This window comes from Heteronotia binoei, chromosome 19, assembly GCF_032191835.1.
Source record: "Heteronotia binoei isolate CCM8104 ecotype False Entrance Well chromosome 19, APGP_CSIRO_Hbin_v1, whole genome shotgun sequence".
Classification (NCBI taxonomy): domain Eukaryota; kingdom Metazoa; phylum Chordata; class Lepidosauria; order Squamata; family Gekkonidae; genus Heteronotia; species Heteronotia binoei.
In genome coordinates, this window is record NC_083241.1 from 38689714 (window position 1) to 38708993 (window position 19280).

General features: G+C 47.7%; 2 protein-coding genes across 2 annotated transcripts in view; one reads left to right on the top strand and one right to left on the bottom strand.

Annotated features, from left to right (window-relative positions):
• SNUPN (snurportin 1) overlaps positions 1–19280 on the top strand; it is a 385834-nt gene that overhangs the window by 320343 nt on the left and 46211 nt on the right. The window lies entirely within an intron of this gene.
• SNX33 (sorting nexin 33) overlaps positions 1204–19280 on the bottom strand; it is a 32183-nt gene continuing 14106 nt past the window's right edge. The window contains exon 2 of the mRNA XM_060260192.1: positions 1204–1506. Coding sequence (XP_060116175.1) covers positions 1253–1506 — 254 coding nt within the window. The 3' untranslated portion in view covers positions 1204–1252. The remainder of the gene's footprint in view (positions 1507–19280) is intronic.

A 19280-nucleotide genomic window follows, 5' to 3' on the forward strand; every position in this document is an offset into this window, starting at 1 on the left:
GTAACACAGACACCCCATCCCAAGAGGAAGCCTTTCAATCAGCGACTGAAGCCTCTGGAGATAGAAACGCACATGGTCCTCTGGGGGCGGAGCTCCTTCCCCCCTCCGTCGGCCAGACTCCCCGAGGAGACACCTGTGGCAGCCGGAGAGGACGCAAGGACTACGAGTCCCAGCATGCACCTCGCAAAGGGAGGCCGTGCCATTTCCCCCCCACCCACCCCCACCCCCGCTTCCATGTTTTCGGATAGCGGGGGGAAAGGCTGCTAATTCAGGGGTCCCCCAGCAGGGGGGGGGGGTTGGGAAGCCTATTGGGGGTGGATCCAGGAGACGGCAAGGTTTGGGGAAGGGAGAAGAGGGGCCTCAGAATGGTACAATGCCCTAGAGTCCACTTTCCAAAGCAGCTGTCTTCTTAAGGGGAGCTGATCTCTGCCAGCTGGAGATCAGTTGCAAAAGCAGATCTCCAGGCCCCACCTGGAATCTGGCAACCCTATCAGTTCCCCAGGAGAAAATGGCTGTTTTGGCAGGTGGAGTCTAGGGCAGCCATTGGCCATGCTGGCTGGGGCTGATGGGAGTTGTAGGCAAAAAACATCTGGAGAGCTACCGTTGGCCACCCCTGGTCTAGGGCATTGTACCCTGTCAAAGTGCACCCCCCTCAAAAAAAACCCCAGACCCTCCCCCAAAAGCTCCAGGTATTTCCTAAAGACCTCAGGAAGATAGAATGCCATATAGCCCACCCTCTAAAGCAGCCATTTTGTCCAGGCAAACTAATCTCTGCAGATCAGCTGTAATTCTGGAAAATCTCCAGGCCCCACCTGGAGGTTGGCAGCCATAGAGGAGAACTGGGGGGGCTCAGCAGGGTCCCTTCTTGAGGAAGGAGGAAGAAACGTTCCCCCCGAAATGTCACAAACGTCCTCAGCCAACCAGTTTGAATGAAATGACAGAGTTTAAATATGGAATTTGGTCATGAGTGCTGTGTGTGCTTCCCTTTTTCTCGTTTGGTGCTCGGTTGTGTGTCCGTAAAGTCGGATTCCCTGGCTCCAAAGCGCCGTCTTTCAACCCCACGTGCGCAGGCCTGACTATGCAATATCGTTTCTAAAGTTTTTTCTCCATTGAGGATAGAGAGAGGGAAAAAAGAACCCCGAGACAAGTGGAGGAAAGTCCAATCCTGGTTGGTAAAAACAGGGCCCGGGAGAACAACTTCAGACCCTGCTCAGTTCCAAAGACAATCCAAGCAGCGGGGGTCCAGAGAGGACTAGAGGTTATCGTACATCCGCAATGTTTTTTCCAGCTGCTGACTGACCCTCTGGTAGAAGAGGATCTGCTCTTTCAGGTAGGACTGCATCATCTTCTTGAAGTCCGACACCCGCCTCTCGTGGAAGTGGTTCATCTCGGCCTGCAGTGCGAAACCCACCACTCGGCAGCGTTTCCGGATCCCGTCCGCCTCTTCCTGATCCATCTTCCCTTCGTCGCTCATCCGCTGGCTCTCCTTCACCTTGGCAAAGGCACCTGTCCAGGGAAGGGCCAGAGAGAAAGAACAGAGAGCAGTTACAAACAGGCCTCATTTGAAGAAGAAGAAGATGAAGATATTGGATTTGTATCCCGCCCTCCACTCCGAAGAGTCTCAGAGCGGCTCACAATCTCCTTTACCTCCCCTCCCCCCACAACAGACACCCTGTGAGGTAGATGAAGACAATGGATTTATATCCCGCCCTCCACTCCAAAGAGTCTCAGAGCGGCTCACAATCTCCTTTTCCTTCCTCCCCCACAACAGACACCCTGTGAGGTAGATGAAGATATTGGATTTATATTCCGCCCTCCACTCCGAAGAGTCTCAGAGCGGCTCACAATTTCCTTTACCTTCCTCCCCCACAACAGACACCCTGTGAGGTAGATGAAGATATTGGATTTATATCCCACCCTCCACTCCGAAGAGTCTCAGAGTGGCTCACAATCTCCTTTCCCTTCCTCCCCCACAACAGACATCCTGTGAGGTAGATGAAGATATTGGATTTATATCCTGCCCTCCACTCCGAAGAGTCTCAGAATGGCTCACAATCTCCTTTCCCTTCCTCCTCCACAACAGACACCCTGTGAGGTGGGTGGAGCTGGAGAGGGCTCTCACAGCAGCTGCCATTTCAAGGACAACCTCTGCCAGAGCTATGGCTGACCCAAGGCCATGCTAGCAGCTGCAAGTGGACGAGTGAGGAATCAAACCCGGTTCTCCCAGATAAGAGTCCGCACACTTAACCACTACACCAAACTGGGGGAGAAGCTCACAGAAGCAGTGCTCTGAAACCTCTAAATTTTATCGTGCTCTTTCTTTCTTACCCCTCTGCCCCAAAATAAGTGCTTCTGGGCTCCAGCGTTCGAACCCCTTGTGAGAATTTTGCTTAACTCTAAGATTTGAAAAACTTTCTAATATTTTTCCCCACAAAAAAGGGTGAAATAACTAAAACATATAAAACAGACAGATGAAAATCTTCATCATGCCACAGTGGCCGCATAGGAGAAAGTAATTTTAAAAATCTAGTGGGAGTAAGGTTTTTTTATGACAATTGTAATTCAAGAAGCATTTTAAGATAGCTGCTGAGCTGGTAATAATTTAGTACACCTCCCAGTGACGTCAGGGGTGAGTGGAATAGGCAAATGAGTCATGCTAATAAGCTCCAGCACCTCTTTTTCTACAAAATGACCCCCGGTTACAAATCTATTAAATTTATTTATTGTAATTGGGAAAACATTTTCCTGTCTAGGGCTGCAAGCTCTGAGCTGGGAAATTCCTGGAGATTTTGGGAGGTGGAACCTAAGCGGGGTGGGGTTAGGGGAAAGGACGAGCTTCAACAACTGATATACTTTATTGTGATATCTTAATTATATTGTATGTTATATATCAAGCTCAAATTTGTTGTTACAGTCAACAACCAGCTCACTCAATCAGTTTGCGTACAGCATTTGAATACATAAAGTTAGTCCCATAATAACATTCAATGTGAGTATCTGAGATTATATCAAAAAAGGATAAAACAGCCCTAAAATTCATATAAAAGTTGGTTAGTCTGTTATACAGGGCTTTCTTTGCAGCAGGAACTCCTTTGCATATTAAGCCACAACTCCCTGATGTAGCCAATCCTCCCAGAGCTCACAGGGCTCTTAGTACAGGGTCCAGGGATAGAATTCTAGCAGGGGCTCCTTTGCATATTAGGCCACACACCCCTGATGGAGCCAACCCTCCAAGAGCTTACAGGGCTCTTAGTACAGGGTCCAGGGATAGAATTCTAGCAGGGGCTCCTTTTCATATTAGGCCACACACCCCTGATGGAGCCAATCCTCCCAGAGCTTACAGGGCTCTTAGTACAGGGTCCAGGGATAGAATTCTAGCAGGGGCTCCTTTGCATATTAGGCCACACACCCCTGATGGAGCCAATCCTCCCAGAGCTCACAGGGCTCTTAGTACAGGGTCCAGAGATAGAATTCTAGCAGGGGCTCCTTTGCATATTAGGCCACACACCCCTGATGGAGCCAACCCTCCAAGAGCTTACAGGGCTCTTAGTACAGGGTCCAGGGATAGAATTCTAGCAGGGGCTCCTTTGCATATTAGGCCACACACCCTGGATGGAGCCAATCCTCCCAGAGCTCACAGGGCTCTTAGTACAAGGCCTACTGTAAGCTCCAGGAGGATTGGCTACATCAGGGGGTGTGGCCTAATATGCAAAGGCGTCCCTGCTATAAAAAAGCCCTGAAATGTGTTATATATGATGTACCCCGCCCTGAGCCCTTTGGGGGAGGGCGGTACAGAAAAACAAATGAACACATTCAATTTATTATTGTTATTCCACGAAGAACACTCTCCAAAGCAGCCATTTTCTCCAAGGTGACTGATCTTGGTCCCCTGGAGTTCAATTGTAATAGCGGGAGATCACCAGGTACCACCTGGAGGTTGGCAACTGTATTATATCTTCTAAAAAAAACCCCTCCCATTAGGACTGGGCATTCTTTTTCTCTTTATGCCAATAAAGGCGAACTTGAACGTGAACTTTTTCTCCAGGTTGTTGGCAAGCCCTAAAATTGATATGTAAATATTTTTGCCATTTAAAAAAAAACAAACATCTGGTCCTAATTTTCTGCGGGCCAAGGGGAAGAAGGAAGGTGGCCGATCCAAAACACTGAATGATTGGAATTATTAATGTTTTGGGGAAATGACTCTGTTGTCAGCCCTGGGTCTGACTTGCCTTTGTTTCCGATTGCAAAAAAACAAGAGCGTTTTCAACAGCCAAAGGAAAATCATAATTAAAAGAAGAAGAGAGTTGCAGTAACTTAGGCGAATCTGGAAGCTGCAGTGGAGTGCATGAAAAAGATAGATAGATAGATAGATAGATGATAGATAGATAGATAGATAGATAGATAGATAGATAGATAGATAGATAGATAGATAGATAGATAGATAGATAGATAAATTTATTGTCATTGTTCTCAAGAAAATGAGAGCAACGAAATGAGGTGCTCTTCCACAAACATACCAACACATCAACACCCACAAAAGGACATATACATAGACCATTTAAATGCATCTAAAAACACATAACCATTCATAACCCTGCATTTAGCTTAACCACGGCACTTGGATAGAAGCTGCCCTTGAATCTATTTGTCTTTGCCTTCAACACTCTATATCGCCTACCTGACGGTAAAATCTCAAATAGCAAGTGGCCCGGATGTGAAGGGTCCCTTAAGATCATTTGTATCTTCCTTCTACATCCCATATCATACAGATCCACCAATGAGGGGAGAGAACATCCACAAATCTTCTGTGCTCTCACCATCACTCTTTGGAGCACCCTTCTCTCTGCTTCCGTGCAGCTCCCAAACCACACGCAGAGGCAATAAGATAAAATGCTCTCAATGGAACTACGATAAAAGGCAACCAGCAGACTCCCTGACAGTTGTTGTGATCTTAAGAGTCTTAAATAGTATAGTCGTTGCTGGGCCTTTTTCTCTAGAGCTAAAGTATTTGCTCCCCATGTTAGATCCTGTTTCATAGTAATTCCCAAAAACTTCCAAAAAGGCCGTATTTCGAGAGGGGGGCGGTGTTTTGGAAACCCTGTCTTATCCTACTTGGGCTGAGGCAGATTCCTTCTGCATTGATTTGATTTGGCAAGTTGAGCACAGGAGGAAAACCGCCCTACCCCACATCTCCTAGTCTCTAATTGACCTCCACCATTATCCTAGCCAACCTGCCAATTTCCCATCAGCCTCCATTAGCCTCTGGGGATTTAGGCCAGAATGATGCTTACCTGGGCTAAAATGAAACGTGGAGACTGTTTGCTTAACAATTAGACCAAGTAGACACTGGCCTATGGGCTCCCATGCCTCTAGGGGCCCCGGGCTAGCTTCCCCCCCTCCATTTCCCCCCCTGCTTGCAGCCCTCCCAGCCAGCAACTGAGCCGCTCTTTGCCCGACTTGCCTGCTGCGGCTGCTGCTGGTGTCATTGCCAAGTTTGCCCCTCTCTGCCTCTCCCCCGCAGCTTTGTCAAATGGGCTTTTGAGAAGGTGCCTGCAGGCTGCAGTGGGGGCCGTGGGTGGCAGGGCAGGCGCTCCGACCATGAGATAATTTGTGAGAGGGCCGCTGAGATTTTGGCTGCTTAGGGACCTCCACAGGGTTTAATCCGGCACTGGTTGCACAGTAACACCTAAGGATGCCAGCTCCAGATAGGGAAATTCCTGGAGATTTTTTTTGGGGGGGGGGGGACTGGGCATGAGGAGGGGGGAGGAGGTGGAAGAAAAGGACTTCAACAAGGTAGAATGCCATACAGTCCAGCAGCCAACGCTGCCATTTTCTCCAGGGGAATTAATCTCTGTCTCCTGGAGATCAGTTATAATGGTAAGGACAGAAGCACAAAAGAAGAGCCCTGCTGGGTCAGACCAGTGAGGGTCCATCTAGTCCAGCCTCCTGTTTCAAACATTGGCCGACCAGTTCCTCTGGAGGGCCAACAACAGTTCCTCTGGAGGGCCAACAACAGGGCAGAGAGGCCGAGACCTTCATGAGAACATCTGAAGAGCCCTGTTGGATTAGACTAGTGAAAGTTCGCCTAGTCCAGCAAACTGTCTCGTACACGGCCATCCAGTTCTTCTGGAAGGCTATCAACAGGGCAGAGAGGCTGAGGCCTTCATAAGAACATCATTAGAGCCCTACTAGATTAGACCAGCGGTCCATCTAGTCCAGCATCCTGTCTCACAAACTGCCATCCAATTCCTCTGGAAGGGCATCAACAGGGCAGAGAGGCTGGGGCCTTCATAAGAACATCATTAGAGCCCTGCTAGATAAGACCAGTCCTCTATCTAGTCCAGCATCCTGTCTCACATAGTAGCCAACCAGTTCCTCTGGGCAGCCAGCAACAAGGCTAAAACAAAAATGTGTGAACTGGAGGCTAAAAAACTGAGCTAGCTCACGCTAACACAGCTTAAAGGAAGACTGACTGGAGACCCCCTTGCTCTAGAACTTGCCCCCCAAAACCTCTGCCAACAGCATTGGTTCCAGATGCTGAGGGCTTGCTCAGCAGACATGGGTGCGAATCCCTGGTGTACCAAGAGTCCTCTGCAGCAAGAAAGCTTTGAAATGACTGACCTAGAAGGCCCTTAGAAACAGGAGCGAATCCTGCCTCTCCCTGCCCCGAACAATCTAGCGTATTGCTTGCCTCCAAAGTACCGATTCTAGTTGTACGCCATCAATAATTCAAACCATCTGCTTAATTCATGAGGCCTGCTTCCACGGCGGCCCTGCCATCTGTACAGTTTCCATTGGGCTTACTCATGTGCAAAATCGCAGGCTCCGCAAGAAAACACGGGTGGCAACAGTATCCAGGCCACTTGCTCTTGCTCTACAGGGACCGGAGTAATTTTGCCACGTGCTTCTTGTCTGTAATTAATCAGGGACTGCATTTTGCTCAGCATGGATACCTGTCACCGGCGTCTACCAGGTCTGTGCCTAATGCTAGAAAGATACCGACTTGCTGTAGTTATAGGCTTGAGACGTATCTGCTGTTATGGAATCTGTAGATATAAACTGGATTTTCCACTGCCAAAATTCTAGCACTGGGAGGCGATAGGCTGGAGAAATAGAATTCCACAAGTTCAATGGGGCTTATTAGAGTTGCCAGCTATTGCAACTGATTTTCAGCCAATAAAGATCAGTTCCCCTGGAGAAAACAGCTATTTTGGAGACTGGACTCTATGGCATTATACCCTCCCCAAACTCTGCCTTTCTCAGGCTTCAACCCCCCCCCCCCAAATCTCCTGGTATTTCCCCACCCAGAGTAGGTTACTCTAGTCCAGGGGTGGCCAAACTGTGGCTTGAGAGCCACCAGTGGCTCTTTCACACATATTATGTGGCTCTTGAAGCCCCCACTGCCCAATCAGCTGGCTTGGAGAAGGCATTTCTCTCTTTAAATCATTTATCTAAGCCAAGTCAACCAGTGGCTTGGAAAAGGCATTTAAAGTTAAAGGTGATTTCTTTCCATTTCCACCTCCCTCCCCCCTCCCTCCCCCCCGTGGCGCAGAGTGTTAAAGCTGCAGTACTGCAGTCTAAGTTCTCTGCTCATGACCTGAGTTCGATCCCGGCGGAAGCTGGGTTCAGGTCGCCAGCTCAAGGTTGACTCAGCCTTCCATCCTTCCGAGGTCGGTCAAATGAGTACCCAGCTTGCTGGGGGGAAAGTGTAGATGACTAGGGAAGGCAAACCACCCCGTAAAGTCTGCCGTGAAAACGTTGTGATGTGACGTCACTCCAGAGTCAGCAATGTACTGGTTCTTGTACAGGGGACTACCTTTACCTTTTTTATCCCCCCAATCTATTTTCCTTCCTTCGTTCTTGCAGCTCACAAACCTCTGATGTTCATGTCTTATGGCTCTCAAATATCTGACATTTATTTTATACCGCTCTTACATTAAGCAAGTCTGGCCACTGCTGCTGTAGTCTACTTTCAAAAAAGTTCACCTAAAGGTAGTCCCCTGTGCAAGCTCCAAGTTATTACCAACCCATGGGGTGACGTGATGACATCATGACAGTTTCTTGGCAGGCTTTTTGTTACGGGGTAGTTGGCCATTGCCTTCCTCAGTCATCTCTGCTTTCCCCCCAGCAAGCTGGGGACTCATTTGACCGACCTCAGAAGGAGGGAAAGCTGAGTCAACCTTGAGTCAGCTATCTGAACCATCCTCATTAATATTATGCACAATAAATTTATAATAACATTTTGAATTCTAAGGGGTTTTATGAATTTAATAACAACGCTATGTCGTTTTTGATTTTAACTTGGTTTTTAAACTGCTGTGGGATTTTGTTTCTGTAAACCTGCCTTTGTTTGCAGTTTTATTCAATGTCCTGTTTATTATGCTGAGCTTAAGACCATTGGTCAAAGAAGCTAACAAATAAAGGAAAGGATATGGATCAATTCCTGAGGACCGCATTCCCTTTGCCAACTATATCTTGCCACCCAAATCTGCCCTAGGGTTGCCAATCCCCAGGTGCGGGCAGGGGATCCCCCAGTTGGGAGGCCCTCCCCCCACTTCTGGGTCATCAGAAAGCAAGGGGGAGGGGAGGGAAATGTCTGCTGGGCACTCCATTATTCTCTAAGGAAACCGATTCCCATAGGGTATAATGGAGAATTGATCTGCAGGTATCTGGGGTTCTAGGGGAGCTGGGTTTTTTGAGGTAGAGGCACCAAATTTTCAACATAGCATCCGGTGCCTCCCCCCAAAATACCCTCCAGGTTTCAAAGGGATTGGACGAGGGGATCCAATTCTATGAGCCCCAAAAGAAGGTGCCTCTACCCTTCATTATTTCCAATGGAGGGAAGGCATTTAAAAGGTGTGTGGTCCCCTTAAATGTGATGGACAGAACTCCCTTTGGAGTTCAATTGTGCTTGTCACAGCCTTGCTCCTGGCTCCACCCGCAATGCCTCCTGGCTCCATCCCCAAAGTCCCCAGATATTTCTTGAATTGGCAACCCTTAGCTGCCCTGGGCAGAAGTCTTCATTCTCTCGCTCTTTCCTACCTTCCCCTTCTGAAGTAGGTTTGCCAGCTCTGCGTTTGAAATACCTGGAGATTTTGGGGGTGGAGCCTGAGAAGAGCAAGGTTTGCGGAGGGGAGGGACTTCAGTGGGGTATGATGCCCTAGACTCCGCCTTCCAAAGCGGCCATTTTCTCCAGGGGAACAGATCTCATCTGGAAATCAGCTGTAATCTCCAGTTACCCCTTGGCAGATGGCAACCCTGTTCTGAAGTCCTGTTTACATGGATTCATCAGGCTTTCAAAAGACTAGGAGGCCTTTAAGCTGACTGAATCCTAAACAAACCCAGCCCCAATCCCCACACAGGACAACTTCTTGTGCTTTAAAAGCAGCAGGAGATTCGGCCTCTGCCTGTCGCGGAGAGAACAAGAGCGAGAGAATTCCAAAGTAAACCTCAAATGTCAAAAATAAGTGTCTAAACGGAGACAGGTTTGCGCAAGGCCCTCTTGAAACATTTTATGGAAGGGATCGGCCACTAGCATTTTGCCTTTCTGACCCATCGGCCAGGAAACAAGCCATCCCCGCCTGGTCTGGTACCTCCCTGCATCGAACATCTCAACACGACCCTTTCAAGGGTTGCGGACAGTAGCGTCTCTCTGTGCAAGGAATGCAGAATGCCAGCCAATCAGAACTGCACACAGAGACTGAGAATTTGGTTTTTCTTGGCACAGGAGTCCCGTTGTTTTGCACAGAACGCAAAACACAGCCTTGCACTGCTCTGTGAGCCTCCCGAGACACATTTATTGAAATGATTTCTTTTCACCCCGCAGGCTTCGGCGACGGCGCTCGAGTCCGATGGCTTTTCCCCAAAACAGGAAGACTGTTTTCATATATACAAACTGGCCCTCGTTGACCTATTTCTCGTAAACCACTGTCCATCTTTTTCCTTCGGGGAAAGGCCTCCTTAAGAAGGGGGAGGCATGTGAAAAATATCAGAGCGACTGCGCTGGATAGATTAGACCCGTAGTCCATTTAATCCAGCATCCTGTCTCCACTCAGATGCCCCCAGAAGGCCTGGAACCAGGGCACAGACGCCAAGACCTCTCCTCCTCGTTGCCCCCCAGAAATGAGGGTTCAGAAGTACACTGCTCAGGAGTGTGGAGGTTCCATTTAGTAATTAGGGCTAAAAAGCCACCGGGCAGACTTCTGTTCCCTGGGTTTCGGCTTCAGTTTCCTCCACCAGTGGCTCAGAGATGGGACAGGGACTGACTAAATTGTACCTCTGATGTACCACTCTCCCTTAGAGCAGCCCTGGGTGATATTATACTGTCCTTCCTTGCGGGGCTGTTGTTCAAAGGATCTGCAAAGTGTTTTGAGAACTAACTATTCTCTGGAGAGGAGGCGTATAAATACTTAAAGTGAATAAATAAACCCTGCAAGGTAGGCTAGGCTGAGAGAGAAGGGCACACCCAGCAAGATATGTGGCAGAACAGGGACTTGAACTCAGCTCTCCTAGTTCATAATTTGACCCTCCACCAACGACATCACACTGGTGATGTTGACAACCTACCTGATAAGCAGTTACATTCACTTAGCACCACTTTAACTAGCAGAATTGATATTCTTTTTAGGGTTGCCACCCTCCAGGTAGGGCAATAGGGTGGGGCCTAGAGATTACCTAGAATTACAAGTGATCTCCACCAGCAGGTAGCAGGGTTGCCAGCTCGAGGTTGAGAAATTCCTGGAGATTTGGGGGTGGAGCCTGGGGAGGACACCAGGCTACCCTCAAAAGGTTGAGAAATTCCTGGAGATTTGGGGGTGGAGCCTGGGGAGGACACCAGGCTACCCTCCAAAGCATCCCTTTTCTCCAGTCTGGAAAGAAGCTGTAATGCTGGGAGTACAGGGTTGCCAATCCCCAGGTGGGGATAGGGGATCCCCAGTTTGGAGGCCCTCCTTCCACTTCGGGGTCATCAGAAAGGGGGGGGGGATGTCTGCTGGGCACTCCATTATTCCCTAAGGAGACCGATTCCACTAGGGCAAACCTGCTTAATGCAAAAGCCACACAGAATAAATGTCAGATGGTTGAGAGTCACAAGACATGAACCTCAGATGTTTGAGAGCCTCAAGGGAGGGAGGGAAGGAAGGAAGGCAAACAGATGGGGGAGGGATTAGGTGGAAAGAAAGCAACTTTAACTCTAAATGCATTCTCAAAGCTGTCAGTTGGCTTGGCGAAATGACTTAAAGAGACAAATGCTTTCTCCAACAGGGCAGCGGGGGCTTTGAGAGCCACACAATATGTGTGAAAGAGCCACATGTGTATAACGGAGAATTGATCTGTGGGTATTTGGGGCTCTGGGGGGGGGCTGAATTTTGATGTAGAGTCACAAAATTTGCAGCATAGCATTCAATCCCTTTCCCCAAAAGCCCCTCCAATTTTCAAAAAGATTGGACCAGGGGGTCCAATTCTATGAGCTCCAAAAGAAGGTGCCCTTATCCTTCAGTATTTCCAATGGAGGGAAGGCATTTAAAAGGTGTGCACTCCCTTTAAATGTGATGGCCAGAACTCCCTTTGGAGTTCAATTATGCTTGTCACAATCCCCAATGTCTCCTGGCTCCACCCCCAAAGTCCCCAGATATCTCTTGAACTGGACTTGGCAACCCTAGAAGGAGAGCTTTCAAATAAGAAGGGATGGGCAGGAAAGGTGTTTGGGCCTTGTTTACGAGAGATGCTGCGGGGCTCAGTGGGAGACGCTGGTTGTCCTCCTCCGGCAGACTCCAGAGCGGAAGAACGATCTCTTCCCCACCCTGTCCTGCTGACTTGGGAATCCATTAAAAGGGCCGTCTCCCTCCCTCTCGCAAAGGCACGCCGGCCTGTAAACAGGATCTTGCTTTTGAAGGAGTTTTTCTGCCCTCCCCCTGCCTGACCTGAGGTTATAATGCATCAACATCCAGAACCCAGGCTGGAACTGAGGAAGAGACTTTTTAATGAATGTCTCCCCCTGCCACCACACCCCCCCGCCCCAGCCCAAGATTCCTGTTTATGATTTCTGGCTTTGGCACAAGCGGCTTTAAAACATTTGGAAAAGAAACTCAGGAGGACAAGCCAAGCTTTCTTTGGGTACTGGACAAAGCAAGGCCAAAGGTGTTGTCAAAATGGCTCTAGCAGTTAGGGTTGCCAATCCCCAGGTGGGAGCGGGGGATCCCCCGGTTTGGAGGCCCTCCCCCCGCTTCAGGGCCATCAGAAAGTGGGGGGGGGAATGTCTGCTGTGAACTCTATTATTCCGTATGGAGACTTTTCCCATAGGAAATAATGGAGAATTGATCTGCGGGTATCTAGGCTTTGGAGGGGGCTGTTTTTTGAGGCAGAGGCACCAAACTTTCAGTATAGCATCCCGTGCCTCTCCCCAAATTACCCCCCAATTTTCAAAAAGATTGGATCAGGGGGTCCAATTCTACGAGCCCCAAAAGAGGTGCCCCTATCCTTCATTATATCCTATGGAAGGAAGGCATTTAGAAAGTTGTGCGGTCCCCTTAAATGTGATGGCCAGAACTCTCTTGGAGTTCAATTATGCTTGTCACACCCATGCTCCTGGCTCCACCCCCAAAGTCTCCTGGCTCCACCCCCAAAGTCCCCAGATATTTCTTGAATTGGACTTGGCAACCCTACTAGCAGTTGTATGGGGATCACAACCATTTCACTTCTATAAGTAGGATCCTGTTTGTAACCAGGGCGTCACTTTGTAGAAAAAGAGGTGTTAGAGCTCATTAGCGGTGTTTCCTCTAAGCTGAGTTAGTGTGAGCTAGCTCACAGTTTTTTAAGCCTCTGGCGTACATATTTTTGTCTTAGCTCAGGAAAAATGGCCCCAGAGCAAACTAATTTATGCAGTAGCTCACGAAGTGGAATTTCTGCTCACAAGACTCCACAGCTTAGAGGGAACACTGTTCATTAGCACAACTGATTGGCATAACTCATTGGCATAGGCCACACACCCTGACATCACCAGAAGGTGGACTAAATTCTGTCAGCTCAGCTTCTACTTTAAATTGCTTCTTGAATTATAATGGTTGTAAGAAAACCTTTCTCCCATCACACTTTTAAAATTACTTTCTATGTGGCCACAGTGGCATGATGCCGATTTCCATCTGTCAGCTTGATATGTTTTGGTCATTTCCCCATTTTTTGCGGGGGGGGGGGGGAAATATTGGAAAGCTTGTCAGATCTTAAGAGTTTTCAACAAAATTCTCAGAGGGGGTTTAAGAACATAAGAACATAAGAGAAGCCATGCTGGATCAGGCCAACGGCCCATCAAGTCCAACACTCTGTGTCACACAGTGGCAAAAAATGTTATATACACACATACACTGTGGCTAATAGCCACTGATGGACCTGTGCTCCATACACTGTGGCTAATAGCCACTGATGGACCTGTGCTCCATACACTGTGGCTAATAGCCACTGATGGACCTGTGCTCCATATTTTTATCTAAACCCCTCTTGAAGGTGGCTATACTTGTGGCCGCCACCACCTCCTGTGGCAGTGAATTCCACATGTTAATCACCCTTTGGGTGAAGAAGTACTTCCTTTTATCCGTCTTAACCTGTCTGCTCAGCAATTCATCGAATGCCCACGAGTTCTTGTATTGTGAGAAAGGGAGAAAAGTACTTCTTTCTCTACTTTCTCCATTCCATGTTTTGAACAATGGAGCCCAGAAACAAGGAGGCGGGCAGTAAGAAGGAAAGAGCGTATAAAAATTAGAGGTTACAGAACTCCACTTCTGTGAGTTCCTGCCCAAAATGAGGCCTATGAATAGTAAACAAACAGATTCTTATACCAACAATCACGACTTATGTCTCTCTCCCTTTATACATCAGGTTGAAGGCTGATTCTCTCATATTAAAGTTTGTTACTGAACCGTTCCACTTCAAGTTGTTATATTGGACCTTATATAAATTTTTGTACGGAAGAGGTCCTCCGTGAACTGTTAGAGTTACATATGGTATGTTCAAAACTGAAATAATTGTTCATGCGGACACTGTCTCTTCAAATATCTGTTTAGTGCCTGCGAGCACGCTGCATTTACAATAGCTATGACCTCTGGCTTCTGAGAAAATCGGTTTGTTTTCATTATGATTCGGGAAGTGCTACAGCAGCTTTGTAAACGAAAAAAATATACATTGAGCTTTATGGCTTAAAAACAAGAACAATTTTATCATATACAAATTGTAAACGGGCATTGACAGTCTTTATCTCAGGGGTTTTTTTCCTCCATTGCCTCCAGTTTTCCACTCCCTGGGAGTCTCATTTTTGTTGATAACCTCCAGATGGAAGCTGGAAATCTCCAAAACTGATCACCTAAGGCTGCCACGTCTATGTTGGAAAATACCTGGAGACTTTGGGGGCGGATCTGGGAGAGGATGGGATTTGGGGAGGGGCCTCAGCAGGGTACGATGCCCTAGAGCCCGCCCTTCCAAGCTGCCATTTTCTCCAGGGGAGCTGATCTTTGCAGCTGGAGATCAGCTGTAAAAGTGGGGGAGATCCAGGCCCCACCTGGAGGTTGGCAACCCTGATCAGTGCTATCGGCCTCAAATCTTACTGTTCCACGGTAAACCAAAACAGATATCCTCTGAAACCAGCTTGTCTTATGTTGTTTTAAAAGTGAAAAGGGTCTTTTTTTTTTTGTTAAGTGTATTGAGGGGGGGGGGGGTAATTATCCTCCAATCTGTTGCTCTAAGCGATTTGGAATATGTTTACTCTGCATTTGCTTGGACTATTATTAGTTGTTTTTGACCAATTTCCCACCTGTTTCGATTCTGTGCTGCGCTACAGAAGATGTCGCTAATTTGTAGATGCTTCTGCTGCCTTCATCTATGTTTTTGTCTTTGTTTCCGGCTCCTGCTGCTGCTACCAATTAAGCAAGTCTACTTCTGTTTTAATTGATTTGGGATTATGTAATTTATTATTATTTTTTAACAAAAAAGCATCAGAGTGGGGTCAAGGTTTGACTAAGACAGGGGGAACTGAGTTCAAATGCCTACTCTCAGCCATCAAGTGAGTGCTTTCTGAGAGTTTATCCCACCTCGTAGGGTTCTTTGAGTCCAGTGACACCTTTAAGCCCAACAGAGTTTTATTTCAAGATACAATAAGGTCCATTACTTTGACAATGGAAGAAAGCATATTGAGCATTCGCGTCTTGAACTGTTCTAGAGAATATTTTTTGGAAGCTTGTCAAAGCTCTGAAATGAAATGAAGGTTCAAGTACGCTGACCTATCCTGCCAAGCTGCAGTGCTGGACTCTTGTGGAAACACTCACCTTTGAAGTCGCCTCCCGACCCTTTTGTTTGGAGAAATGGCATTTATTGCCCTACTGAAGTACTTTGGATGCAGGGAACGGGCAATCCTCAGGTGAGGGCAGGGGATTCCACGATTTGGAGGCCCTCCCCCCACTTCAAGGTTATCAAAAAGTGGGGGGGGGGGAGAAATGTCTGCTGGGGCACTCCATTATTCCCTATGGCAGGGGGTGGCCAATGGTAGCTCTCCAGATGTTTTTTGCCTACAACTCCCATCAGCCCCAGGCAGCATGGCCAATGGCTGGGGCTGATGGGAGCTGTAGGCAAAAAAAATCTGGAGAGCTACCGTTGGCCATCCCTGCCCTATGGAGACGATTCTCATAGGATATAATGGAGAATTGATCTGTGGGTATCTGAGGCTCTTGGGGGGGGGGCTGTTTTTTGAGATAGAGGGCACCCCATTTGCAGCATAGGATCCAGTGCCTCTTTCCAAAACACCCTCCAAGTTTCAAAAGGATTGGACCAAGAGGTCTAATTCTATGAGCCCCAAAAGAAGATGCCCCATCCTTCATTATTTCCAATGGAGGGAAGGCATTTAAAAACCTGTGTGGTCCCCTTAAATGATGGCCAGAGTTCAGTTATGGTCACACCCTTGCACCTGGCTCCTCCCCCAGTGCCTACTGGCTTCACCCCCAAATTCTCCTGGCTCCACCCCAAAGTCCCCAGATATTTCTTGAATTGGACTTGGCAACCCTAGCTCCAAGGCAGCCATTTCCTCCAGGGGAGCTGATCTTGGTCTCTGGAGATTAACTGTAACAGAAGGAATTCTCCAGGTGGCCCCCTGGAGGCTGGCAACCCTACAATGGAAACTTTTAAGCCCCTCTTTTTAGTCCACAGATGTCTGTAAGCATTTCAGCATCCACAAACCACCAGCCTCCAAAGCACCCCACGGAATCAGAAGAGTTATTTTCAAAGTTCAGAAGTGCTGACCGGCTGACAATGAAAACCATTTCTTAAATAAATAGCCATGTCCCTTAAGCTACCCCAGGGAGGCAGCCTGCCATTCCCACAAGCCTGTTTCGCCAAAAGGAGGTTATTTGGGTTGTGTGTGTGTGTTTTTGATCAGGCTAATTATGATAAAGTCGAGCTGCGAATCTTGAAAAATGCACTCTGGAATCCTGAGTGGGCAGAACTCGAGAAGCGGGGGTGGGGGAGGGTGGGGGGGGGGAGGATCAGGGAGAATGACAAGGGAAGACCAATCACCATGCAATTGTTTTTAACTGCTGATTTGCCAAAGCTCTTGTTCTTTCTACAGAAGCTGTTGCAACAATTATTTTTTAAAACAGGGGTGGCCAAAGTTGCTTAATGTAAGAGCCACACAGAATAACTGTCAGATGTTTGAGAGCTGCAAGGGAGGGAGGGAGAGAGGAGAGGGGGAGAGAGCTGGAAAGAAAGCAACTTTAAATGCATTCTCCAGCTGGCCAATGGGGCAGTGGAGGCTTCGAGAGCCATGCAATATGTGTGAAAGAGCCACATGTGGCTCCTGAGCCACAGTTTGGCCACCTCTGGTCTATATCCCTATAAATTCCATTTCTCCAAAGATATCATTAGGATACAGAATATCATTTTATTTCTACTTATTTACTGAGATTTTTATGCCCCACTTCCTCCCACCCCCCACAGCACCACTTTCCCCCTCCTCTATTTTATTGTCTCAACACTCCACTGAGCTGGTTGAGGCTGAGAGGGTGTGTGAATCGCTCAAGGTCCCCCCATGGCACAGCAAGGATTCGAACCCAAGTCCTCCAGATCCTAGTCCAACAAATAGGGTTTCCAGCTTCCATACAACTCCTACTTGTCTCAATTGGGACGATATGAATTTTGCCACTTTGAGAAAGAGGAACCTGGAAACGGTGGTCTAGTCGGCAGTACCGTCAGGGGCTGTTGGGGGTTGGACTAGATAACCCTGAAGATCCCTTCCAACTCTATGATTCTATTTGATATTAATCCATGTTTGGCAAGTTAAGGAGATAAGACTACGCCTTGCAGGGCTTTTTTTGTAGCAGGAACTCCTTTGCCTATTAGGCCACACCCCATGATGTAGCCAATCCTCCTGGAGTTTACAGTAGGCCCTGTAAGAAGAGCCCTGTAAGCTCTTGGAGGATTGGCTACATCAAGGGGGTTTGTATGTATGTAAAGGAGTTCCTGCTACAAAAGCTCTGACGCCTGGATTTATAAATCAACTTGATTGTGAATTGGGATTACACAAGCACTCTGCTCTATTTAAGAGATAGAAAAGGAAAAACAGAAGTGGAAAGATGGACCCAACATTTAACTGGACTGAGTTATAATGAAAGGATGTGGGCTTTGTATTTTCGGACTGGATATGTATTGATTTGTATGAGTGACATTTTCTATGTATACTTACATTGCACTAAGCAATAGAACTTCCATAACTTGGGAAAATATTTATGGTGAAATATGTTAGTTAATTTCCATGGCTTTTTAAAATATAAGCTTCCATATGGTAGCTGGAGATCTTCCACTGACAACTGATTTCCAGGCCCCAGAGATTAGTTCCCCTGGAGAAAATGGCCGCTTTGGACTCTGTGGCGTTAGGTCCCATTGAAATCCCCGCCCTCCCAGAACCCAAAACTCTTCTGGTTCCACCCCAAAATCTCCAGGCTTTTCCCAAATGGAGTGGACACCACATTGTATATTAGGCTACATAGCCAAAAATACAATTCAAGAAATATCTGATGACTTTGAGGGTGGAGCCAGGAGACATTGGGGGTGGAGCCAGGAGCAAGGTTGTGACAAGCATTATTGAACTCCAAAGGGAGTTCTGGCCGTCACCTTTAAAGGGGACCATACAACTTTTAAATGCCTTCCCTCCATTGGAAATAATGAAGGATAGGAGCACCTTCTTTGGGGGTTCATAGAATTGGATCCTCCGGTCCAATCTTTTTGAACTTGGAGGGTATTTTGGGAAGAGGCACTGGATCCTATGCTGCAAATGGGGTGCCTCCATCTCAAAAATAACCAGTCCCCCCCGAGCCCTAGATACCCACATATCAATTCTCTATTATACCCTATGAGAATTGGTCTCCATAGGGTATAATGGAGTGCCCAGCAGACATTTCCCTCCCCCCGTGCTTTCTGATGACCCTGGAAGCAGGGGAGGGCTTTCAAACTGGGGGGTCCCTTGCTCCCACCTGGGGATTGGCAACCCTAGGCTACCAGAGCTGAGGCTCTCAAAGGCACAACTGCCAGGAACTTTTCTTCCTCTGGAGCCTTGTCATTTGTGCAAGAAGGAATTTCCTTCACTCTCTTTTCTACCTGCGCCACTGGGATGTGACTCATGCCTCTCTGAGAAGGGAGAGTGCCAGATAAACTCCAAATCCACCTTTAAACCACAGGTGTGGCTTTGAAATCGCCGTGTGAGTCACCCGCAGCCCCAAGGAAAGAACACAGCTGCGCACTGCTCACAGTTCTCCTGGTATCAAAGTCTCCATTGCTGTCTCGCCCTCTGGGTGAGAGCTCCTGTCACACCTGGAGATTGGCAACCCTGAGAACTGGTTCTGGAATATGAGGTGGTAGGATGCTGGGAGGAGGGAAATCAATGAGCTGCATTTCAGGAAGACTGCCCTTTGCAATCCTCCCTCACAGGGGTCATTTCATAGTAAAAATAGGTGCTGGAGCTCATTTGTACAACTCATTTGCATATGCCACCCACCCCTGACATCACCGGAAGGTGCACTAAATTATATCGGCTCAACATCTACTTTTTAAAAGTTTCTTGAATTATAATGGTTATAATAAAACCTGACTCCCATCATACTTTTAAAATTACTTTCTCCTATGTGGCCACAGTGGCAGGATGAAGATTTCCACCTTTCCGCTTTTTTTTTGGAAGGGGGGGGGGATATTAGAAAGTTTGTCATATCTTAGAGTTCAGTAAGGAGCTCCGTGGTGCAGAGTGGTCAAGCTGCAGT